The sequence below is a fragment of the Lagopus muta genome, chromosome 2, assembly GCF_023343835.1.
Source record: "Lagopus muta isolate bLagMut1 chromosome 2, bLagMut1 primary, whole genome shotgun sequence".
In the NCBI taxonomy this organism is placed as follows: domain Eukaryota; kingdom Metazoa; phylum Chordata; class Aves; order Galliformes; family Phasianidae; genus Lagopus; species Lagopus muta.
Window position 1 is genome coordinate 724191 of NC_064434.1, and position 25591 is coordinate 749781.

Consider the following 25591-nt stretch of genomic DNA (forward strand, 5'->3'; position numbering starts at 1 on the left):
AATATAAGATTATGGATTTTTCTGCTATGTTTTTGCTTCAGCAATAAATATTCTTAATATTTAATATGAAATTATGACACATCTGTTAATCTACTTAGAACAGCCTGGAAATGAGATGTATAGTTAATGCTATTTATATAAATCATGTAAACTAAAACAACTTCAAGCATTTCAGAGTTCTTTCTAAAGTTACAAAAGCATGAAACCCATGAGAAGCATGGAGCAAGTAGCAGGAAGGAGAATTTAAGACCTGAATAGATGCCAGTGGCACTACACCCTGTTGCAGTGCAAAGTATTTATTCCAGTGATACAATCAACTTGTTTAGATGCCAATTCATTCAAATTAAGGAAACCAATTGGGATCCAAAGAAGTGGAATATTCCTTATTGCAGTCTGGAAGGGTGAATTCTGCTATGGCAGAAGGTTAGATAAGGAGTTCTGAAGCAATCAGTGCAAATTATTTGTGCAGATTATAATTCAAATTCAGCCCAGATGCAAAACATCTTTAAAATCTCTCCTGCCTTGTTTGTTCATCTAGGACATTCAAGATAATTTTATTTAACTAATAAAAATGATTTTTAAAATGCTTGGTTTCTGTGTTTTAATTAAATACCAGAATCCACGCAAAAGCTATTTGGCACTTACTGTGGGGGAAAAGGGAAGTTAATTAACTCTTTAGTAAATAAGCAATTTGTCGTTCACACTTTCGTAATAAAATAGAAATGAAAAAGTAAGTAACATAAATGTAGGCTATTCTGGGTTATTCTGTGCATTTGCTTAAGTAAATGCATATATAGAGACAACATTTGCAAAAGACTGCCCCAGATTCTGCCAACCACTGAATGTATGCATAAGAACATTCATATTACATTTTTTTTTCATTTTCTTATTTTGCTAAAGGAAAAAAAAAAATACAATGCAGGTTTTCTTTTTTAATGGTACAATTTGCATATTCTTGAGGAGAGCGAGGCAGAAGAAATGTGTTCTGCTTCATAGACGATGAATTCCATCAGAAGCACTCTTCCACTACAAGGAACTTCAAGACAGGCACCACCTGGAAACTCACAGCAACCTCATGAAGTCTTCCAGTGCTGGAGAAAGCAGCCCTTCTCTGTGCACTCAGTGCTGTGCTCATCTGTTCCCTGTGATAGAGGCTCTTCTTAGAAGATTGTGGTGCGATATCTAACAGCCTTCTTGCTGAAGTTTATTAGATGTTATTCTGTTTACCCAGGACATAAAACATTAATTCTTTCTTTTGTTTTAATATCTAATTTCTACAGATTTGAGGGGAAAAAAATATTATCTGGGCTCCATTGTTCTTTACCTTAGCAAATGCAAACTGCAAGGAATATTTTTTAGAGCTTGCAGCACTGGCTCAAGGTGAAAGTAAAGAAGTAAAGCATGAAAAACTGTGAATTTTGCAGAGAGAAGAAGGTTTAGGAAGAAAATCATTAAGTCTTTGGAAGAGTAAGGGGTGTGATATTTTTCAGTATCATGTCATATTTGATGTGTTGGTCCTAATATGGAAAGCACTCCACGATCTCGTCATGGCATTCCTAGAATCATAGTCGCAGAATCACAGAACGGCCTGGGTTGGAAGGGACCTCAAGGATCATGAAGCTCCAACCCCCCTGTGCCATGCAGGGCCACCAACCTCCCCATTTCACAGCAGCCCAGGCTGCCCAGGGCCCCATCCAACCTGGCCTTGAACACCTCCAGGGATGGACGGGGCATCACAGCCTCTCTGGGCAGCTGTTCCAGCACCTCACCTCTCTGTTAAGAATCTCCCCCAGTTCCTATAAGGCAACCTAAATTCTCCTTTTGGAAGGTGGAGACATTCACATAAGAAGGCAACTAGATTATCTCGTAGGAGAGTTCTGTGCTGATTGTTTGCTGAAGCTCTGTGTCAGAGTCCCTTGCCTCAGCACCCACAGTGTAACTGGAATCAGCAGAGCAAAAGTTGGAGAAGCACCCAATGCCATTCATAATTACAGATGTTCCAGCTGTGCAACTTGACTTCGTAAGAGATAGAAGGAGAAATGTTTAAACAGAAATGAATTTGCTTTTGAAAAGTTTTGTTTATCTTTTATTGCAATTTAATTAAAAGCCATTGATATCAACTGATGAGGTTTCTGCTGTGGTAGTTACTCAGGCGATCGCTTTCATGCTGATGATGACAGAATCTTGAAGTCAAACCCAATAATTAAATTCAGCAGAGAACATCAGAGGGAAAATATTGACTGAAGCATCAATTCATGTTTTTTTCAGGAGGTAAAACATCTCATGCATTGCAGTGAAACCTGTTTGCAAAGAAGTCAGTCTGATGTGTACTGTGACTGTTTCTTGAGTAAAAAGTATGATAGAAGTGGGCGCTGGTTCCTGAAGCTTCCTATTGTAAAGACATGAACTTGCAAGGGAGAGAGGAGGAGGCCAGTACTGCAGAGCTGGGGATTTCAGCAGCTTGAGGTAAATAATGACACTGCAATGCTGTTTGTCCTCTTCAGAATGGGAGAAGGGAGACAGTCACATAGTTTAAAGGCCCAGCTTCGTTTCTCTTCTTATGGTTTCGTATGTATAAACAACAGAAAAGACGACTCAGCACATGAATGAGAGATGGCCTTCTGTGGTCAGTAGGTAGGAATCACAGCTCAGAGCAGACAGGATTTCACAAACTGCACTAAGATAGAATTTTTCAAGTGGTGATTGGTCCTTGCTTTGAACTAAAGTCCAATCCTGGACTGACCTGCACACTGGTCGAGGGAAACGTGCTTATGTTTCATCTCTTTGTGACTTCCAACAACATCAGGGCTAAGCCATATCAAGCCTTAAAACATCAGCACAAGTGACATGTCATGGGGACTAATTGCATGTGATATATCTCTCTGCAAATGTTCAGTTCTGTTGAAATAAGACCAGATTATGATGCAGTCAAAAACACAGCAAACAACCTTTTATTCAAAAATACCTATTAATTCAGATATTCTCTATCCTATCCTGAACGTTGTTTGAGTGTACAAATGCGCATTCAGCTTAACTGAATGCATTTCTTCCACCCCATTTCAATTTCTATCCCCTCTCCATTCTTCCAGCTCCCACTCCGTTTCGTTCCATTTGAGTAACTCCAGATTGTCACTACAAGCTGACCCAAGAAAGAGTCCTGAGAAACCTTTCACAGCACATCCATTTGGAAAATGAAGCAATTGTGGTTACTCTCAGGCTGACAATTTGCAACCAGTTTTTCACTCACCTTCTTTTGGTTTTTCCCCAGCCATGTCTCTGCAGTCCTTTTGTAAGGAAATAATATGGAACATGGACAGGAGACCTCCTAAAATGACATATCTTACTACCTCAACTTCCCTATTTTAAAGTCTGCTCTAAAAGGAAAATAAATTCATTTGACAACTTTTTCTTCCAAAAAACAAAACAAAACAAAACCCATGTTACAACTCATTTCTCCCTGTGTCTTTTTATGTAGCTGTTGTTGCTCAATTTTGCCTTTTTTTTTTTTCTTCTTTTTTTTCTATTTTTTTTTCCAATGGAAGTTCAGCTGGCTGGTGATATTCTCTGGCTTTTTCTTCCTCTTTTGCCTTTTAAGAACATTCACCACATTTGGCTTTCTATCTTATGGTACCTCATCTGACTTCATGGATGTCTGACAGTCACACAGATATTTTTTCATAAAATATCATAAAATCACAGAATGGCCTGGGTTCAAAGGGACCTCAAGGATCACAAAGCTCCAACCCCCCTGTGCCATGCAGGGCCACCAACCTCCCCATTTCATAGCAGCCCAGGCTGCCCAGGGCCCCATCCAACCTGGCCTTGAACACCTCCAGGGATGGACGGGGCATCACAGCCTCTCTGGGCAGCTGTTCCAGCACCTCACCACTCTCACAGCACACAACTTCCCCCTGACATCCAACCTCAATCTGCCCTCCCTCAACTCCAAACCATTTCCCCTGGTCCTGCTGTTATCTCCCCTTTCAAAGAGTTGATTCCCCTCCTGTTTATAGGCTCCCTTTAGGTACTGAACATCTAAGAACACAATTTGAATGCATCTCATAGTTCTCTACAATCTCTTCTATTTTTGGTCCACTTTGACTTTCAGCCCTTTATTTCTGACATTCATGTTTTAGCCATCTGATGGGATTGCAGTTGACCTCCTTGCTGAAGTAGTATCAATTATTTAAACCTTCTTAAGGCTTCTAGCAAGTAAGGAAGAAAAGCTTCTTAAAATACCCATCTTGCTTAAGGATCAAGAAGACCCAAGCTAAGAAAACGTTAATGAGTTTGGTGCACAGCAGTGTCCATTCCCTCAAGGGATGATCTAAATCAGCAGAGATTTCCTTCTCTGAGCACTGAAATAGTACTTGACTCTTGCAATGGAGAGAATGAGGGCTGAGAGGAAGGACTCCGTTTTGTATGCAGAAACTTGAAGTCTTCAGTGAAAGCTGGGATCCGGAAAGGACAGCAGCTGTATTCCCACAAAGACAGAATAAACTGTTAAAGCAAGTGGCTTTAGGAGAGCAGTGCATGCATACGCAAAAGAAAGAGGACGAAATGGAGGGACACAGCGTTTGTGTAGCTGGGTAGGTTGTGACTGATGTGCAGTATTACATTTTCAGTGTGGAGAGGTGCAGTCACAGCAGGACATAACTGCTCATTGATATTTTCCCCGTTCCATCTCTGTTTTAATTCCCATATTCCAAAGCTACTTATTTTGGATTGGGCTACTTTACTGACATTGGAACCCTCTTCCTTCCTTTGTGTCAATTCCTCATCCCCCATAGGAGTTCATTGAAGTGACACCTCTGGTGCTGATACAGTTACTCAACAGTCATGAGAAACTAGAGAGGCTGTGTGAGGAAACAAGGCAGAACTCAGAGGCTGAGACCTCTTTAATGTCCAAGAATTTCTAGAACAGCGTTTTTCAAAAGACAGAAGGTAGGGGATCTTCCAGACATGGGAAATCTGCTGATGTACATCAATAATAACAAATGATGAATGAGTCCTCCTGTCAAAGCCAATGTGACATCAATCACTGAACCAAAAGAGGAAAAAAAGAAGCCACAATTAAAACGGAATTAATAATGTGTAAATAATTAATAGGGAATATAATTAATTAATACTTGTCTCCAAATTTTTTACAGAAGGCAAGTCTCATAAAACAAATGCAATTTAAATATTTGATGATTTTCCAAGGCTGGCTAATTAAGGTAACAACAAAGATGTCATATATTTAGACTTCCATGCAGTGTTTGACTTTTTGCTGCACAACATTTTGATTAAAAAATTAGCACCACCTCGTATCAATAAATCATATGTCTAATAACTAATTTGCAAACCCAAAAAAGGGTGTATCAGTGGGCAGTCACCATGGCCCAAGGATGCTGTTAGTGGGGTTCTATAGACAGTTGCTAGGACTGTTGCTATCCCATATTTCTGGATGGCAATTTGCAATCACCGCTGGTAACATTTGCAGATAACAGGAAGACTGTCAGCATGCTAAATAATGCAGGGAATGGAGCAACAGTGCACAGCAACACACATCACTCTGCGAGCTGATCCCAGACAAGGTTATGTAGCTAAGGGCGAGCAGGAGTGGGGAGAAAGCTTCTCAGCTTAGCATGTGAGCTGTTCCACATGAGCAGTGGTGGGTCAGGAAAGGGACTGCAACCTTGGTAGGAAGCAGCCCAGGAAACAGGGCAGGGAGGTGACTCGTGGCTGAAGGACACACTTTTCTCCTCTCACTGCCACCTATTTGCTTGCATGTGATTTTTCTAATTACACTTTTCCTTAGAAGAGATCTAGTTTGCCTGGTTTGACTCATGAAGAAATACCTGCTTCTTTTTTTTTTTTTTTTTTTTTTTTGTCTCCTAATGGCTCCTATTGAGTTACATAAAGATGTATTGTCTCTGTTGATAGGGGATTCTGCAGTGTTCATTCACAGGTATTGACTAAGCAGCTTTTCTCAGCATTAAGCCCATTAAATTAGTCCCGTGCAACAAAAACCTTGTATTTCTTCCCCCCGAGGGTGGTGAGGCAGTGGCACAGGTTGCCCAAGGAGGCTGTGGATGCCCCATCCCTGCAGGCATTCAAGGCCAGGCTGGATGTGGCTCTGGGCAGCCTGGGCTGCTGGTTGGCGACCTGCACACAGCAGGGGTTGGGACTGGAGGAGCGCTGTGGGCCTTTGAACCCAGGCCAGTCTGTGATTCTATGATTCCATGATCCCAGAAGAAAGTTGTCTTTACTGGTGCATATAGTGCATATACTGTGGCAGAAGCTATGAGAACTCAGTTTCCATTAAGGTCAAAATGAACCCCAAATCAAATTCTTGCTTTGCTAGAAATTTGGGCCATTAAAACTGAATTTCCAACTTATGTAAAAGTAGACAAGATCACTGACTTACTGGTTTTACGGAGAAGCAATGATCTGTCCTTTTCTTAACCATGTGCTTTTCTTTCCTCTTTGTCTATCTCAGTTCCAGTAATTCATAATCCACTCTTCTATTTTTCTATTTCATAGCTATCCTGCAGGAGTAATGTGAAACACAATCAATCAGTATTTGTAAAGCACTCAGAGGCTATCAGCTGGAAGGAAGTGTATAAATGCAAATGGTTACGATGGCTGTTACACTGCTGCCAAGGGACACAAGACAGAATCAGGCCCCGCTGCATTCAGGGATGCACAGACTCAGTCACACTGTGAGAAAGCGGCCAGAAGATAAATGCTGAGGAAGGGCAGGAAGACAGAAATTTAATGAAGTATAAGAAAGGATGATCCTGGGGTTGTTTATTAGTTTAAGACCAAATATTTTGTTCTGCCACAGACTTTTGCCCAGTTTTGTTTATACTGATGATTGCAAGACCTGGATTTGGAATATATTTACCCTGGGTGATCTACATAGCTCTAAAGGTGGTGACCCAGCATTTCTGGACTCCTCTTGCAGTCACTGTTACCTAATGCAGTGTCTGTAGTGCAGTGCATGGCCATTATTGGACACTTACAACGATGAGTAGATTTCACGTAGTGAGAGAAATTACTCTCAAGTGTTTCTTCTGGTGACAAAGTAGGTCCAGAAAACTGTCTCATGTGTGGATATTCATATTTGATTAAGCAAATCCTGTAGTAAGGCAATGCAACAAAATCCCACCCTACAGTTGCCTCTGTTAGTAAGTCAGACAGAGCCAGAGAACATTCTCAATCACTGGAATGCAGTCATCTAAATTCTTCAGTTTGTAGAATGGTCCCAGGAATGATTTTGGCCCAGGACAACCAGCACTTCCCCATGGTTCGAGGTTCAGCACCATTCTGAGCCGTCGGTTTGGACGCAGCTCAGCCTGTTCCAGATGCTGAGATAATCAAGTGTTACAGACACGGCATTGCTGTGTCAAGTGGCCCAGAGCTGGAAAATGAGCCCTGGCACTGCTCTGGTGACTAGGACAGTTGTATTTTCCACTCAACACCCATCATAGCTGCAACTGGGAGCGTTCAGCCCAAATAGACCCAGTGATCCCAAGCTGGTACTTACAGCCTTGCTGGAACTAGGCCACTTGGGTAGCATTCCATTGGAAGTGTGCAGCAGCAACAGGACCAGATCTCCTCCAAGCACTATTCAATTGCTGCACATTTCCCCAGCCACCTTCAGTATTTTTTTGTTTGGTTTTGCATTCTACATTACTCTTTTAAAAAATTAAACAGAAATAGAAAGGCTAGACTTGGACTTTTTGCCTGGACTCGTGACCATGTAGGCTCACTCTTTATGGACCATGATTATAAATAACTTAAGGCAGTATAGCTTTTGGTAACAGTAAAGTGCTTCATCTTGAAAATCTTCTTCTAGGTAATACATTCTTTACTCTTCATGCTCCTTTTCAGCCTTTGTTGAAGGTGCCCTTTATACCACTAAACAGCAAACAACAGCACTAGATCAGACTTAATGCACATATGCTGATTTCATGTCAGACTAAATAAATAGATTCCTGAAGCTAGCTGCCCTCAATTAGTACCTTTGCTCCTTCCCACTGTTTTCTGCATCAGTTTCTCTACCTGCATTTCAGTCCTGTCTTCACAGCACTCACAACAAAGGCCATCGCAGACAAGAGAGAGTTGTGCTGGCAAAATTAGCAGAGGTACCCTGTAATAAAGCAGAGACCACTGAAGTCTCATAGGAGATTTTATGAAGATGATCTCTTCTACAGTACCAGTAGTATTTACAGTACTGCCTTTCCTTTTAAATGCACCTTTGTAAACAGAAAACAACACTGGCATCTGGCACCACCCTCTGATCTGGGGCTAAACGACAAGGAGAAAGTGAAATAATGCAAGGTAAGTAACCAAAACATTGTTAAAACAAGGATTAATGCCATCTTTTTTCTTACTGTTCTTAGGAGTGTATTTTCGTGCTTCCTTCAGATCCTGCATTAAAAAAAGATTGCAGGAGCCTCAGTGGGTCAGTTTGAAAACCCACAGGATAGATATCATCTCTTTATAAAGCCCTCAAGGAGGACACTGATAGCAGGTTTAATTTACCCTTCCACAGATCTCCTTCTAGAGATGGATTGTGAGAGACACTTTTGTTTTCAAAGTACTTTTCCAAATAGGCAGGAGCATGAAAATAAAGACATATGGTGCCTGAAGAAATGAATATTCATTGTTAGCTTTTATGGCTGTAGGAAGCACAGTAACAAGAGCTGAAAATACGAGTTTTAATTTTGCAGTAGTGATAAGAAGAAGCGTGTGTGGGAATGTCGTTTGATTTTTCACTCATCCGAGGTTGCTTCCTCACTCATTTCCATTTTCTCCAGCTGAATCAACGTTTTCTCTCTCACAAAAGAAAAGAAAACCACAGCAAATCACAGCTGAATATCCCCACCCACATCAAGATATTACTTAACTGTCTGCTGCCCACCAAAAAAAAAAACACACCAACACTAAACATCATCAAAATTCATCAAAAAAAAGTATTTAAACTCGGTTCTCAATAGCTTGATTTTTGAATTGACTGTTTTCGTAGAATCACAGAATCCCAGCATGGCCTGGGTTGCAAAGGCCCACAGCGCTCCTCCAGTCCCAACCCCTGCTGTGTGCAGGTCGCCAACCAGCAGCCCAGGCTGCCCAGAGCCACATCCAGCCTGGCCTTGAATGCCTGCAGGGATGGGGCATCCACAGCCTCCTTGGGCAACCTGTGCCAGTGCCTCACCACCCTCTGGGGGAAAAACTTCCTCCTCATATCCAAACTAAACCTCTACTGTCACAGCTTTTGCTTTTCAAAACTACAGCTATATTCTAGGAGAGACAAAACAATCCAATCTATACATAGAATGAAGCAGTTTTAAGCACAGTATTTTTCAAAATAATTTTCATATGTGAAAGTGCTGTCTAACTTTATTCAACCAATATTAACACTTGAAATCCCCTGGGCTGGCATCATTCCTTATATGAGGATGCTGTCGTTATTTCAGCAGTTTCACCAGCTGCCTTGTTGCCACCCACCTAAGGAAATTATACTTGACTGGAGGAATGAAACTTTTGTAATAAAGTTGAAAAAGAAAATGATGTAAGTGTATGAACACAAAACTAGTAGTCTGTCTCAAGCTTCTTTCACTTTCACATATATAGACAGCCTTTGTGATTATTGTAATTAACGACATTATTTAATGTCTTATAGTACCTTTAAAACTGTTCCTGTATTCACCCTGCTATTAAACCACAACTTAAAATCACTGTCAATAGGGCTGTTTGTGTATTTCCTTGCTTGTGAATCCACATGCATACTGCCATCTGGCTCTTGGGTTTCTGACCCTTCCTCTGTATCTATCAGCACAGCTATTCTATAGAGTACATTTGCAAGTAAATTTGTATTGTGTTGCCTTTCTGCTACATAATGTTTTTTCCAACTCATGTCTCTCTGTCCCTGTACTGCAACATCTTTTTATTATTACTGTTATTATATGTACAGAATGATCTGTTCCTACAGTTGCATCCATTCTATGAGTAGGCATCTCCAATTATTTTCCCTAGCAAGAACTACAGTTTTCCGAGCTAGCCTTGTTTCAAATATTTCTGAGAGTATTCAGGTGGGACGTTAGGAAAAATTTCTTCTCCCACAGAGCGGTCAGGTGCTGGAATGGGCTGCCCCGGGAGGTGGTGGAGTCATCATCATCCCTGGAGGTGTTCCAGAAGCGTGTAGATGTGGTACTATGGGACATGGTTTGGTTAGGAAATATTGGTGGTAGGCGGATGGCTGGACTGGATGACCTTGGAGGTCTTTTCCAATCTTGGGTATGATTCTGTGATTCTCTGGGCTCCTGACTCTGCCCAGCACTCAGCTCCCCACCTGGCATCCTGACGTGTCAGGTATTCCTCATTCACAGAGGATTCATAGGATGACACTCAGGTAGGTATAAATATCAGCATGTCCCAATGCTGCTCTCAGAATAGGTGTTGATGCCCTACTTCTTTCTGAGACATACTTCAAACTGACTTTTTACATCCTCTATGGATTTTGCCATTTAAGATGGCCAGCACAATGCAATGGCCACTTCATCATCCGTATTACCTGTGGGGTACAGATGCCAGATCACACTTTGTTGCTGTCCAAAGGACGGGCAAGACCAATAGTCAGTGTTAATAGCACTGTGCTTTCCTGCTCAGGAAGGAACCAGCATGCGCTCAGTCACACCTCTCACCACACCTCTTCCTCTGCCCTCCCTTTGTGTGATCAGCGATTCAGTGCTGCCCCATCAGGGTGCTCCTGCAGGGCAGTGTCCTGACAAGCACCCTGAGAGAAACCATCACTTTGTGATGTCTGATTTAGACACCAGGAGGCCCTTCTCCTCCCAGGGTGATCCAGATTGCTTGTGTTGGGCTCCTGTGATTGTGTTGGGCTCCCCCTGTGATTAACAGGAAGATCTGGCCCACATCCCGAGAAATAATGAGTCCTGGGGAGAGCTTACCAGGCGAGGCCGTGGCAATCAGCTGTGACTGCAGCTGAGCCACTTGCCAACACCACATAGGCCACAGGCACAGAGCTCTGAGCACACTGCGCAGCCTCTGCCAAAGCCCCCATCAGGAGCACCTCCCTGCCAGCGGCACCCACACAAAGATATTTGCGGATACATTTTTTAGAAACATTTTAGTGCTTCAAGCTGGTTAAAGAGAGGCGTTATCCCATTCTGCTCCGGGCTGCACTGCACGCAGATTTGGGCACCACAGTTTTACCAGGGCAGAAACTATCAGAGAGCATCCAAAGGAGGGCTGCACATATGGGGAAGCGCCTGTAGGACAAGGGGGTGAGGGGCGGCTGAGAGCCCTCAGGCCGGCGGGCCCAGAGCAGAGCAGCCTGAGGGGAGGCCCGAGGTGCGGCTCCTTACTGGGAGCAGAGGGCAGAGCTGAGCTCCGCTGTGCGACACCGAGGGGCTGAGGGACGGCGCCGAGCTGCGGCAGGGGAGGGCCGGGGCTGAGGGCGAGGCTGCGCCCAGAGGGCGGAGGGCGGCACAGCAACCCTGGGCGGCTGGCACGGCTCCGAGCGGCCAGAGGAGCGCTGGGACGCCGCTGGGAGCTGGGCTGGAGGTGCCGTGTGGGGCCGGGGCTGGATTCCGTGATCTTTGGGGGTCCCTTCCAGCCCGGGATGTGCTGTGACACGATGCCGTACTCTGTCCAAGGCTCTCATAATCAGGTTCCAAGTTCCCACTCAAGGTCTCGCTCATGTGTGTAAGTACAAAGGCTCAATAAAGCCTTTACATTCAGACTTTATTCACTGGGAGCACTCAACCATTGGCATAAGTGCATCATAAAATAGACGGAGAGCTGTAATTTGTACCAATGGAGCTTAGCATTTCCTGGGGCAGATTTCCATCATGGGCAGTGCCTCAAGCTGAGGAAGCAGGAGGCTGAGAGGAACTTTTGTACGGATTTTCCCTCCTTCGGCTTCTCCTTCCTGCTCTCTGTAAGAACGCCAGCAAGAGCCTCCAGATCAGCAGTATCTAGGCCACTAAATAAAAGCAGTCTGAATTGGAAAGGCACGATGTGCTAGCAGAAACCATTCAAATCTTTAAAAAATTAAACCAGTTTTACCAAGGCAGTTGTGAATCACCAACTTGAGTAAGGAGAGTTTCCAAACCATTGCTCCCGACTTCACAATTGCATCCACGTGGAAGAATGTCATCACTCCAGCCTTCTGCAGGACCTCAGGTTCCCAGTGTTACTGGATTGTCGGCTCTGACTGAATGCAAGCCCTGCAGCCCTCAAAGATGGGCTGTTCTATGTCCTGTCCATTTGCACAGAAGCGTGGGAGGTGTCAGGATGAAAGGGTTTGCTAAATAAGCTGTCTTTTTCTCCAAAACACTGATAATTACTTGAAAGCTGAGCTCAGCCTGCTGCTTTTCTTGGGCAGAGTGTGCTGTGACAAGCTCTAGTTCTCTAGTTCCCCTGTTTTCACTGTCCTTGTTTCAATTGGGGTTTATTATGGCAAAACCTTGTTCCCTGAGGCTTTGCACATCTTTGGTTCAATCCCCTAAAGAAATCAATTCCTGCTTGACAATACTACCTAAAATACAGCAGGAATTGGATGGGAGGGATGCACCAAGCAGAGATTCCATACTGAAGAGCGTTGTTTTGGATTATATTCCTACAATTTAGTATTATGATTTAAATACTAAAAATAAATCTGCCTTTTCTCCTGCCTTTCCTGCTGGGCTGTCAGGATTGCCAGGGCTGGATCTGCTGTCCCAGGCAGCTTTGGCCGTAGCTCCTGGAGAAGCAGAGCTTCCTGCCTGGAGAGTTGGTGGGCAGCCCTCCTACTGCAAACGCATACATTTCTCTGCTGCTCTCCCTCGGTCCTGGGAGCTGCAGAATTTCTCTGCTCTTATGTAATGGGCTGCTGGTGGCTTTGCTTGAAAAGCGTCTTTTCCAGCTGGAGGGGTATCAGGAACCCTGTCCTGGAGCTGCTAGGTCACTGCTCGCAGGGCTGCTGGCCAGGGCAGAGGTGCCAGGAGGTCGGGCTGCAGAAGGGAGCAGCTGAGCACCTCGTGCCCTTTACCCCACACCTCTCCCGGAGTCCCCGTCCCCCTCACAGCACCACGGGGCGGCTCCACGCGGGCGACTTCGGGCTGCAAACGAGGGATGAAACGGGAGAGGTGGCGATGCGGGGCTGTGCATCTCGGGGCAATGCCGCGGGGGAATGCAGCAGCCGTGGGACCGCGGCTGGGGTTGGCTGCTGCTCCGCAAAATCCCCGCTCAAAGCCCTCCCCAGGGGAAGGGGAGCGGGGGGTGCCCGGGGCAGCCGGTAGGGATGGACCGGAGGGGGGGACGAGGGAGGGATCGGGGGATGTTAAAATGCAGCATCATCCTCCCGCCCCAGCCAATTCCCCACGCGTGTGTGTGAGGAGGGAGGGAAGGAGGGAAGGGAAGGAGGGAGGAGGGCAGCGGCGCTTTCCAGCGGGGGGGGGGGACCGCTCGCCTCCAGCCAGCCCGGGGAAGCGGGGCTCGGCTCGGAGCGGGCACTGCGGAGCCGGCAGCGCTCCCATTGCAATGCCCGAGCAACGGCGGCGAGAGGGGGGCCCCCGGCGGGAGGGGGGAGCTGCTCGTTGGCTACGGGGAGGGAGGAGGGGAAAAAGAGCGAGGGAAAAAAAAGGAGAAAAGCAAGGACCCCCCTCCTCCCTGCTCTGCCCGGTCCCTTCCACACACACACCGCACGCTCGCACACACACACCCCATTGATCAATATTTGGCTGTCTTGCTGCAACTTGCTGCAGTCTTTTAAAGGAGTAGTAGAGAGAGAGAGGGAGAGAGAAAAGGAAACTGACAGGAAGGGGTAAGGAGCTACACATGTCACATGTGCTTTCTAAGACGGCCAGGAGCATCTGCAGGCTGGATCTGGTGGAGGATGCTGCGGCAGGTGATACACAGAGGGCTCCAGTCGTTTTTCTACAAGCTGGGCTTATTCGTGAGCAGGCATCCGGTGTTTTTCCTCACTGTGCCCGCAGTCCTGACCATCATCTTCGGCTTCAGCCTGCTCAACCGCTTCCAGCCTGACACTGACCTGGAGAGCCTGGTAGCCCCCAGCCACAGCCTGGCCAAGATCGAGAGGAGCTTAGCCAGCAGCCTGTTCTCCCTCGATCAATCCAAAAGCCAGCTGTATTCGGACTTGCACACCCCGGGGAGGTATGGCAGGGTGATTCTCCTCTCCAAACCCGGAGGCAATATTTTGCATCAGGCTGATGTGATCCTGCAGATCCACCGAGCCGTGCTGGAAATGAAGGTGAACTACAAAGGCTATAATTATACTTTTTCCCATCTGTGTGTGTTGAGAAATCAGGATAAGAAATGCGTGCTGGATGATATTATTTCAGTACTAGAGGATCTGAGGCAGGCTGCCCTCTCCAATAAGACAACAGCCAGGGTGCAAGTGAGCTATCCCAACACTAAATTAAAGGTATGCTCTTACTGCATGCTTTTGCCAATTAAAGAGGCAGCACTTCATTTCTTGTCCTAAACAGCAAGAGGAATATAATCATATCTCTCTCTTTCTGTCTAAATGTGTTTGATCTGGGCTTTCCTCGGGAAGCAGCCGAAGCTGATGCCTTGCTATTGTTCTGTGCGAGGAGGGAGGGGGGGATGCACGGTACTGAGCCAGGAGGAGCAGGGAGCGGAGAGCAGCCTGGAGACCGGGAGACCTTGCTGTGCCTCGAGGGGTTAATGCATCGGGAGAGGGGACAGGAGGTCGGAACCGGGTGTGGGGAGGAGAGCTGCGGTCTCGCTGGGGTCTCACTGGGGTTTTGCTGTCACCTATTCCAGCCCCAGTGACGTGGTAGGGTAACTGATCCTTGGTATGGCCAGAAAAAGGCTTTCCTCTAAGGCACGATGAGCTGCTGTATCTCCCTGACCCTGCGAGTGCCATAGGAGAAGCAGGAGGTTTGGGTGAGGAGTGATTTCAGGTGTTCTGCCTGCTCTTTCTTCACCTGCATGCATAGAAGGGAACGGGGGGTGGATTATTTTTTTTTCCTCTCAGTATGAAAATAATTAGTTCTGGTGCTGATGGATGGGCTGGAGTTTTGGGACAGATCCCATCAGCTAGAGGCTTCCAGTGAAGGCGAAACAAGGTAAAAGGGGACAGAAGCTTCAGCCCTTCTGATTAAAAAAAATAAGCATTTTGGCACAAGTGTCTCAGGAATATTCCCCTGGCACACACGCACCCTTTTCCCTCTCGTAAGGAGCAGTCTGCCTCACTTACCTGCTGTGAGCAAATAAGGCAGAAAGTTTAAAGGTGGATGGTAGAAGTTTCTGCAAATTGTGACATATCTGCATGCTCCCCAGGCATTGCACCAGAGGCAGGGATTACTTAACAGAGTTGAACAGAATCCCTAGGTTGCTGGTCCCTCAGAACTCAGGTCACAGGGAAAGGAGTATTTCTTGCTGCCCCTCAGAGATGAGTGCTGTTGCAATTACCGGCCAGGTCCTGAAGTTATCTTTTGTTACTCTTGATTTACCAGGGAAAAAAAGAAAAGCCAGTCGCTGCCCAAAAAATTAGAACAGAAATACTGATTGATTTTACTGGTCTTTTTCCTTCAGCAAAAGGGCCAAGTGGGATGTGTGGGATTTGGTCCCATTGCTGTAGATGTGACAGCATTTGTCTTGTGCAGAGTTGTGGCTCTTTGAGCTGCTGGAGATGGAAAGGTGTCCTTCATGCTGTTGGAAAGTCCTGAGTGCAAGCAGTGCTTGGGAACACTACGAGTGACTCTGGATTATATACTCCTGAATAATTGTTGCTGTTTAATTCATTATGGAGACAATCCTGCTATAACACAAAATAAAAGCATTTTCTTTCTATTTTGCTTATTTTTAAAATTGAAATTAAATTAATTCAGTGGAGACACCAATAATCTAGATTAACATCGCTATCACCCATTCTCATACAGAGATGGTGATTCTACTCCCTCGGTCCAGATTAATTTCCACATGTCTAACTACCTCAGCTGAGCCTGTCGCAGTCAGGATGGGGTCATTTGCAATGTGGTTTTTGACCATTTCTACTTTTTTTTTTTAAATAAAGTGAGAAAAAGTTGACTGGGATTGGAATCTAACAGTGGCTGGGAGAAAAATCATACACACAAAGTTTTTCTCAAAATGTGGTTCTAAGTGTTGCCAAATATTAGCCCAGCACCTCCAATCCCCCATTAGTTGATGTGTATCATCACCCAGATGCCTTTACGTGTCCGGTTTTAACACGGGACAAAGCTGGGTGCCTTCCAGCCACTTCTCAGCAGGGGGGTACATTTGGGGGCCACCAAAAGCTGTGGCTGTTCTTCAGAGAAAGGCTAAAAATGGCAGCCTGCACCTGTGGTAAGGAAAAGAGTCTCTGTTACTGCTAGGAAAGAGGGGTTTTCTTTTTCTGGTAGCACAAGGAATGGCCAAAAGCACAGTTTAGTAGGGGCTCCTGGGTTTATTTATTGGCTTCCCTGTCCAACCTCTGAACAAAAGCTGAGGAAGCTCAGGTTTGTGCCACGTGCTCCTGGGTTGTCCAGATGTATTTAACTGTGAATGTCTTGGATGGGACACCACAAGAGCAAATCAGTGTCTGGATATTCACCAAAGGGAACCACTCCTGTGATCATAGCTATGAGGTTTCTATTTCTTTTCGCTTGAGTCGTGACATGAGTGAGCAGTTGTGGCAGGACCTAATAGGGGGGCAAACCAGTCAGCCAAGGCTGCCAGCCATACGTGGTGTGGACCGGTGCTCACCACATGGCTGGTCCATGTCCTTGGGAGCTTTCTCAGCTAAAGTTCCCTGTAGCCAAGAGGGACCCATCAGGGTCTTCTAAGGTTGCCTCACTTTCTCCAATGACTTGGTGCTTGGTTAATACCAGTACAGTTTCTCATCTTTAAGAATGACCGTAGCTTGAAGAAAATTCTTCTGAGAACAACACTTTGGGTTTACAAGCCATGAAGGTGCCCCAGCTGTGTTAGTCTGCAGCTGACAAAGGGCAACACCTGTACTTTTTTGGGAACCACAGTGACAATCTTGAGCAGTTCCAATCCGCTCTCCTGCTCAACCTGGGACCTGTAAAGACCTCTTGTAGTTTTCCCTCCCCTCAGATCTCACAAGCAGCTCTCACTTTGTCTCTCTTCTTGTCTCCCAGTTGGGTAAGATGGGCTGGAGGTTGGCTGTGGGTGAGCTCTTGCCATGTCTTTCACAGGAGCATTCCGTGCACCAAATTTCAGCAAACCGCTCTGATTTCAAATGGGCTGGATGGGGCCATAGAGTCTAGCAAAACTGCCTGTCCTTTTCTAAGAAAATCTGTCTGTGTAAGGTAACAATTACTCATTATTCAGAGCTGGAAGAGATCAGAGCCTTGAGTACATCTATTTTCACTGCCCTTCCCTAAGGAGGGAAGTCTTGGTCTCCCCATTTGACAGAGGAGGAGCAGAGAGATGGCGCTTACTTGCACTGTGCAGATTGCAGCATTGTTCTAAATGCTTAAAATGCATTCAAAATCCACTCTGGCAATGTAGGGATCACTGTAGTTTGTTTTTCTGAGTTGCTAGGTGAAACCAGCTTTATTCCTACTGCCATCGCTGTCGGGACTGTGGTCAGTGCAGTTACAGCGACTGCTCCACCACGCTGCAGTCTGCAGCCCAGCCAGAAAGTGACTTGCCCAAGGTCATGCAGACAGAGCGTGGCAGAGCAGGAAATCAGAGCTGGATGAATGGAGTCCGGATGGAGACTTTTGGGATAAGTCACGGAGCAAGACTGCTCGCGCTCACCCTACCGCAGGCACAGAGCAATGTTCCTGTGCAGGGGGTCTGGATTGAGCTCCTGCTATGTAGAGCAGGCAAGGTTACAAGGAGCACAGACTTGCACAAAGCTGTTAACTCACAGGTGTGCTCTCAGGGGTGATTTTTATCTGTTCATCTTCCCAAACAGTGCCGGAGCATGGCTTCAGGGATGGCACGAGTCAGAGTCCATTCTCAGTACATGTACTGCCTCCCTTCTGGGGACAGCAGTGTGTATCTGCTTGGATACGTTTTGCCTCTGCCCTGTGGCTACAGCACAGGCTGAGGTTCATATTATTTATTAATCTGGACAGACCTATTGATTACTTGGGGATATTTCTTGTGCAGTATCAGATATTGGAAAGATTATGGTCTTCTGACCCCTCACTGTCTGTAAGCCCCTCAAAAGTCCTGTCTTTACTGGGTTAAAAAGAAGAGAACGCTGCTAAGAATTATTTCTAAATACGGTTCTAACCTGGAAAACAGTACATGCACAAAAGCACTTTGTTCCAGGTATTTCATTTTTACTGTTTGTTTTCATGTTTATTTGCTAGTTTGTCTGAGAAAAGTCAATAACTTAAAACTTATTTCTTTGAGATCACAACAAACATGACAACTGCTGGTTAAAAGGAGTCTTTGTGGGCAGATTGTTTTCCGTAACACTGCCTTCAATTAATTATCAGTCGTTTATGAGTGCTGCACTAAACAGCAGCCAATAAAAGAGACGTCTCTATTTCCACAACTACGATAAGCATATCTGTTGGATATGGGACCTTCTATTGCTTAAGCAGAAAAGTTGCGTGCATTCACTTTGCATCTTAAAACCTGTAATTGCAGATTTGCTACCAGCCAAGTGTTCTCCAGGGGCTTCCTTGGAGGCAGTGCAGCTCTGCACCATCCTGATCCCGCCTGCCCCAAGCCAAGCCTGTGGCTCAGCATCCTGCTAAGTGCTCTGTGGTTGGCAACGGCAGCGAAATCAAATCAAACTAATAAAATATGAGCAGGGAGAGGATCAGAAGGGGAAGGCTAGAGGCAGCGGATAGTTCTCATTTGAGCCTCTCGGATCAAGGCAGGATTGGGGGCTGAGCTCGGAGCAGCTGCTCAGTAGCATGAAAGCAAGGCAGAAAAATGTGTGAAGGCAAGAAACTTCTCCTGGCTCAGAGGCTGGGAGAACTTCCTTGAAAATGAATCAAAACAGAACAAGGACCCTCTTGTGCTCACACCTGTGCTTGCACACTCTCAGGCAGGATGAGGCAGAGCTCCTCACCTGGTGCCTGATCCTGGAGCTGTGTCTGTGTCCTTGCTGCAGGATGTCCCTGCAGCTTTCAGCTTCAAAGGACATGGTCAGACTGCTTGCTTACCCACTGTGGACAAGAAACGAAGCATTACTTGCATATTTAGGAACATTCTCGACTACTTTCTGCACTTAATACATTCAGAAAGGTCTCTTCCCTAGTTCTGCAAGACTGGCTTTGAAGTTGATTTACCAAAAAGGGAGAGCAGACCATCCTGGCAGGGCCAGGGACATGAAACTGAATTAACTTGTACCAGGACAAGCTGTCCCATGGTAAACAAGCAGCAAAAACAGAGAAGAAATGTGTAAATCAGTGATGGGGCTTAGTTTGCTTTTTTGCTCTGCTGTTCTCCAGGGCAACAAATCACAAACTGAACTTTCTTCATCAGCCTCTGGTCTCAATGATCTCTAGAGGTCCCTTCTAACCCCTACAATTCTGTGATTCTGTGATCCCATCAGGGCTGTGGACAATCTGCATGCCATGCAGGTCTGCAGAGAGGCAAAGACACAACATCAGTTACTGTGAGACACGCTGTGGCACAGGCAGGGTAGCAGGCAGAGGACATGGTTCCCTCTATCGTGGCAGATGCTGATTTTAATTTGGGCTTTGCCCTTCATCTCAAGATGACCCTGGTCAGCCTCTTCACGCCTTTCATCCCAAGCTATTACACTCCTTAATATTGTCAGCACTTGAGGAGAGGGATGGCCTATTATGCAATGCCAGGCTCTTTGGAGGCCTTGCCATGATAGGATCAATTACAAAGAAGCATTTGGAAGTTTGGGTGGAGAGAAAAAGGAGACATACATCGAAGTTCATTTGGTTGTAGCAACTGCTCACCTCTGGGACTGTGGAGGGTGACAACCAATTGCCACAGGCAGAAAGCTCAGCAGCTGTGTTTGCTTATTTCTCTACAAAAGCTGTTCCTCTGCGGACAGAAAACTATTTTATATTACATTTATATATACATAATAAAAATATTATATATTATATGCACTATATGTTTATTTTAATATTTACTAAACATTCCGAGTTAAACTTATCACTTGGTTTTATCATGTGCAGGACACTTTAAATCCCTCATTTGCTCAAGGAATCCTCCACCACTGCTTCGACACTGACAGAAAAGCTTCTAATTTCCACCATCCCTGTGCCCTTTTTTTCAAAATGCCTTGGTGAGGAAAGGAAATCTTAAAAATTAACTAATAAATAGATAGATAAATGTATGTTCTGCTGTAAATTGGGAGGCACACTGTAAGGAGAGTATGTCCAGAAAGTTACTGTATTATTTACACTCTTTATGTATATGGGCCCATGCATGTTGCATACGTATCTTTCTTAGTAAGCAAAAAAAAAAGATGCAGGTGAGCTGTGCTGGATATTTTGAAAGTATTCATCTAGCAATGAAAATGGTGTTAAACTTTATCAGATATTAAGAGAAGGGGAAAAAAAAGCTCTTTACAGTTATCACAAGGGTGTAATGGTGCTCAGAGCCACGATTTAGTGGAGGGCTGTTAGTTAGGGTAGGATGGTCGGGTTGTGGTTCAACTTGATGATCTTTAAGGTCTTTTCCGACCTGGGCTATTCTGTGATTCCATGACTCTATGAAAAGCAGTGGTGAAGAAAGCATGCTGACTGATTTTCTGAGGTGGGCGATATGAGTTTTTAAAACCACGATCATGCATTTGTACAGAATGCCTTTAATTGATGCAGACCCCACATCCATTGCACACTGGTGGTTCAAACAGCCACGTGTGCTGTGGGTGTTGGGGCTGCAGCTGAAAAGCTCTAGATACAAATGAAACAAAGCTTTTGACTGCTTCACAAAGAAGGTGTTCTGTGAGAAGGGAAGGAAAGGAGAAGGTAAGAGGCAAAAAGGGCAAGCTATAAAGTCTTTACAACTCAGTTGCTCACCGCTTTAGTCGTGCTCTGTATTTTCATACCTACCAAGGAAGAAGAGTTTCATGTAGAGAACAGATAGCAAAGGAATTGCTTGGTAGAGCAAAGGGAGAGAGAAGTGAAAGCACTCCTGGGCACTGCAGAGATCATCACGTGCCGTGGTGCACATCAGTGCCCTGATCCCAGCTCGGGTGTGCATCAGTCCCACTTCTACAGTGGTTGGGCAACTAAGGAGTGGGGGCTTTAGGTGGTGTGCTTTGAGGCCTTCACGTGCACTAGCAAGAGTGATCTGGTGGCAGCAGGAAGATTTCCAGCTGTAAGGAACTTCTGTGTAAGAAATTCAAGGATGAAGGAAGTAGTTTGTCAGTGGGCAACTCCAGTATGGCATGGAGATCTCACTGCAGATTTTGTTCTCTTTGTAAGCCACTCACTCACTGATGGGTCATTCCTGCATGAAGCTCCTGGAGCAGCTCTAGGAGATCTTAGACTTCTCACGGCTCTAAGATGGCCAGATCATTTTTTCTGTCCCCAGAAGAAGCCTCCTCCACTGCACTCTGCTGGCAAACTGGTCCCACAGCAGAGCAGACAGCAGAAAATCCTCCGGCTTTTGGTGCAAAATGGTTTTGCTGTGGTAATAGCCTACAACTAAGATGTAAAAAGTCATTCAGTGCCATTGGTGTATACTTTCCTAAATTCATATGATGGCAGATGTTAGGGCATCTGTCCAAATATATCTTCTTTACAGATTCCTGTTGCACCAGCCCTAAAGCCAGAAAGCTTTTCTGCTCTTGGAGTATCCTGCATGTCTGTCCCTCGGAAAGCAATGTGGCACCCCAGAGCCTTATCACAGAATCATAGAACCACAGGATCATTAATGTTGAAAACGACCTCCAAGGTCATCTTATCCAACTGTTGACCCATTCCATACAGAGCACCTAACCCTTATCCTCTCACAACATACAGGCAACATAAAGGTCATCTTTAGAACCACTTCAGACTAAAACTTGCACCCAAGTCAGCAGTCTAAGCAAGACAGAAAAGCTGCATGTGTAAGACAGGATCCCACTTCTCTTGCACCTTGTGTAGCTGCTCCCAGCAGTGTTACACAAGTGTTATCATTCTGACTGGGAAGTGTCATTCTTTCCTTATACGTGGTGTGAATGTGCACGTGTGTAAACAGCTACATAAATGCACCCTGAATCAGAAATTGACACAGATTGTGTTGCTAATTCTGTGCTAAATCACTTGTTATCTGTGCTGCCTGTAGGACAAGCCCCTAACATTTCAACTGAATCTTTTTCTATGAGAGTTACAGCACTTATGAAAATAGCAACTTTTGTGAAGCAGTGCCTACCTTGTCCTTAGCTTCTGTATTGGAGGAAGGAAAGAGAAGACCCCAGTAGATTTGCTGCACAGCCAAGGACACAACCAACTCCCTGTGGACAAAGATGTGTCCCCAGCAGGACACTGTGGATTTCATTGGAGACCAGGGCAGTACACTGGATGGACCAAGTGATCTTCACTCCCAGCTTTCCAAGTGGGTTTAGTTTGTGAAGTGATTTGCAGTTTGTTAAGAAAAAAGTTGCTGTCAGCAGTACTTCATCATGCAATGACAGGGCCTGAGACTTAGCTACAAATCCCCCATTTCTAGCCATTTTCTTAAATGGTTTCTTAGAGCAGATCTTGATTCATTAACTTAGTACGTGAACAACTTCAATGATGAGCAGATGCAACAGGATTTTCATTTTTTCTGCCTAAAATGTACACTTTTTCTCCTTAAAATCCACCTTTGCTTTTCTTGATGCTGACTCTTGTTCTACCAAGTGAGGCTTTATTCATAGATCAGTGCAAAGCTTCCCCTAAGAGACGGTACCACACACCCTTTGGATCCAACTGACAAATTCACTTCTCCTCAGAAGCAGTTGGAAAGTGTGACATTTGATCATAGAATCATAGAGTCACAGCATGGCCTGGGTTGCAAAGGCCCACAGCGCTCCTCCAGTCCCAACCCCTGCTGTGTGCAGGTCGCCAACCAGCAGCCCAGGCTGCCCAGAGCCACATCCAGCCTGGCCTTGAATGCCTGCAGGGATGGGGCATCCACAGCCTCCTTGGGCAACCTGTGCCAGTGCCTCACCACCCTCGGGGGGAAAAACTTCCTCCTCATATCCAACCCAAACCTCCCCTGTCTCACTTTAAAACCATTCCCCTTGTCCCATCACCACCCACCCTCACAAACAGCCGTTCCCTCTCCTGTTTATCTGCTCCCTTCAAGTACTGGAAGGCCACAATGAGGTCTCCTCAGAGCCTGCTCTACCGGTGGTGTTTCTTCATTAGCAAACATTAATTATCCTGTGGATGACTTATTTTCTGTCTGCACATAAAACCTGCAGGTCACAGCTGATGCACACACAATTATCATTGCAATGCAAAGGAAGCTGAGACAGCAGTAGAGAAACACGAACATTTCTGGATATGTTTCTTCAACCCAAGATTGAAGATTAGCACATGCATTAGGCTTTTGGTAGCTACCCCAAAATAAATTTAAAAGCTTGAAAAACTAAAGATCTTCCTGCTCGCTTGAAATTTGTTACAGTGTTTTGTTGTGGTTTTTTTTTTATTATTATTATTTTTTGTTGTTTTTACATTTATTTTTAATTTAATTTAGTTTTTGAGAAAATGTTGGGCTCTCCCTTTTTTGTTGTTGTTTTTGTTTATTTTTCCATCAAATAGAAATAAACTTTTGTCATTGCAAACTTTACCATTTCCATAACTGTAGTGTAAGAGGAATGCATTCTTGAAGGGAAAATGGGTTACATAAATGCAAATACTCTAATAGCATATGTTCAGTGATCTTTTCATCAGAATATCTCAAATGGAAAGTTAAAAATGGGGTCATTTGTCACTGCTTAGCAGATCTTAACAAAGCTCAATTAGGAATGGCTCTGATGCTTTTTTTTTCTTTTTTTCTTTTTTCTTTTTTTTTTTTTCTTGTGGAAAACCCAAATAATCTCTGGAGTAGCAAAAAATGACCAGAAAAAAATAAAGACGGAGGAGCAGATGAAGGCTTTTTTTTTCCCACTTCCTTTAAAGCAGCAAAGTAAAAGACAACAAGTATAAAGAATAGCACAGAATAGAACTCTATTGATCAGAGGGCTGGGGCACCTCTCCTATGAGGAAAGATTGAAGGAACTGGGCTTGATGGAGAAGAGAAGGCTGTGGGGTGACCTCATGGTGGCCTTCCAGTGCTTGAAGGGAGCGGATAAACAGGAGGGGAACGGCTGTTTGTGAGGGTGGGTGGTGATGGGACAAGGGGAATGGCTTTAAAGTGAGACAGCCACTGTTTTGTAAGGGGGCCTTTTGAAGAGTGGAATGGTGACAGTGGTGCAGGATCACATATTCAATTTCTGTTACGCTGCAGCTCAGGTCCTCCTCACACTTGCCATGATTTCGCCATTGCACAGAGTGCAGCTGGAAAAATTTAGTCAGAGGTGTTGGAGCTCTGTGGGCAATTTCATCCTTCTGTGTAACACTGGAAGGCCAAAGGTGTACAAGATTTATAAGGTCAGACAGGCCTATTTCCTGGTTAGTATGAGGAAATGCTAATAGAAAAATTACTTCAGATTGGCTTAGATGGGAAATGAGTCGTGTGAGCTGGAAACTGGCTGGAAGGCTGCAAATGAAGAATCATGATAAATGAAAACAGAACAAGTTTATGGAAGGCATCTTGCATCTTGAGAATTCTTGTTAGATCTGGTCTCATCTAACATCTCTATTAATTACTGAGAAGTCGAATTGAATTGCATGGAAATGGAATTCACAGATAACATTAAACAAAGAGTTGTCTGTAGCAGCTGAATTTACACAGACAGAACTGGAGCAGTTATGGAGCTGATCAGAAAATAAAACAAGATTCTGAAGAGTTTTAGTTACGTTCTGTCCCCACAGGGCAACCTGTGTCCCTTGAAACAGATTCCTATTAGCTGAGTTTCACAAACGTTGCATTGAAGATACAGTGCTCAAGTGATGTGACCAAGGTCAAGGACAGAATTGATGTTAAAGATTTTGCATTCCCTATGGAAAGGGCACATGGTTTTACTTCTGATTCTGAGACTTGTTGGCAAGTATGGAAATTTCACTGCTCAGTGTTGTCGTTCATCATTCATCTTGGAGACCAAGTTCTGCAGGACAAATTTCACTCCATACTTTGAATTTTTTAAACAAAACCAGTTTTCTTCTGGATTTTTCTGCTGACTGTGGATTTTTGGTGGGCCAGCCTTTTAGCTGATCTGCCGTGTTAAGCGTTTTTCCCCAGCACTTAAAATCTTCATAAGCCTGATGTTACAAACTGACTCTATGTTGTTCCTGTTGAACTTTGTTATTCATTAATGAGATTCTGGTTGCGCTGAGAAAAGTTCTTGTAGCAGACAGTCTTAAAACTCATCTGAACAGGATAGTTCAAAAATATCTAGCTGGATCCCTTGCGCTGCTTTTTGACCAAATTGAGCATGACTGCAGCACCAGAAGTGCCACGAGTCACGTGGTGAAATAGGTTATGGAGTCAGAGCATTCCTCCTTCACCAGTGTTCACAACTTCATGGCTACAAGGGATGGTCAAGTCTACACAG

The 25591-nt window shown here is 44.9% G+C and overlaps 1 protein-coding gene across 2 annotated transcripts in view; it reads left to right on the top strand.

Moving 5' to 3' along the window:
* Nucleotides 1-13698: 13698 nt before the first annotated feature.
* Nucleotides 13699-25591, top strand: part of PTCHD4 (patched domain containing 4) — a 94324-nt gene continuing 82431 nt past the window's right edge. The window contains exon 1 of one of the 2 annotated variants that reach the window (XM_048935326.1): nucleotides 13699-14437. In XM_048935326.1, coding sequence (XP_048791283.1) covers nucleotides 13838-14437 — 600 coding nt within the window. In that variant the 5' untranslated portion in view covers nucleotides 13699-13837. The remainder of the gene's footprint in view (nucleotides 14438-25591) is intronic. The other variant, XM_048935327.1, reaches the window with a different exon arrangement.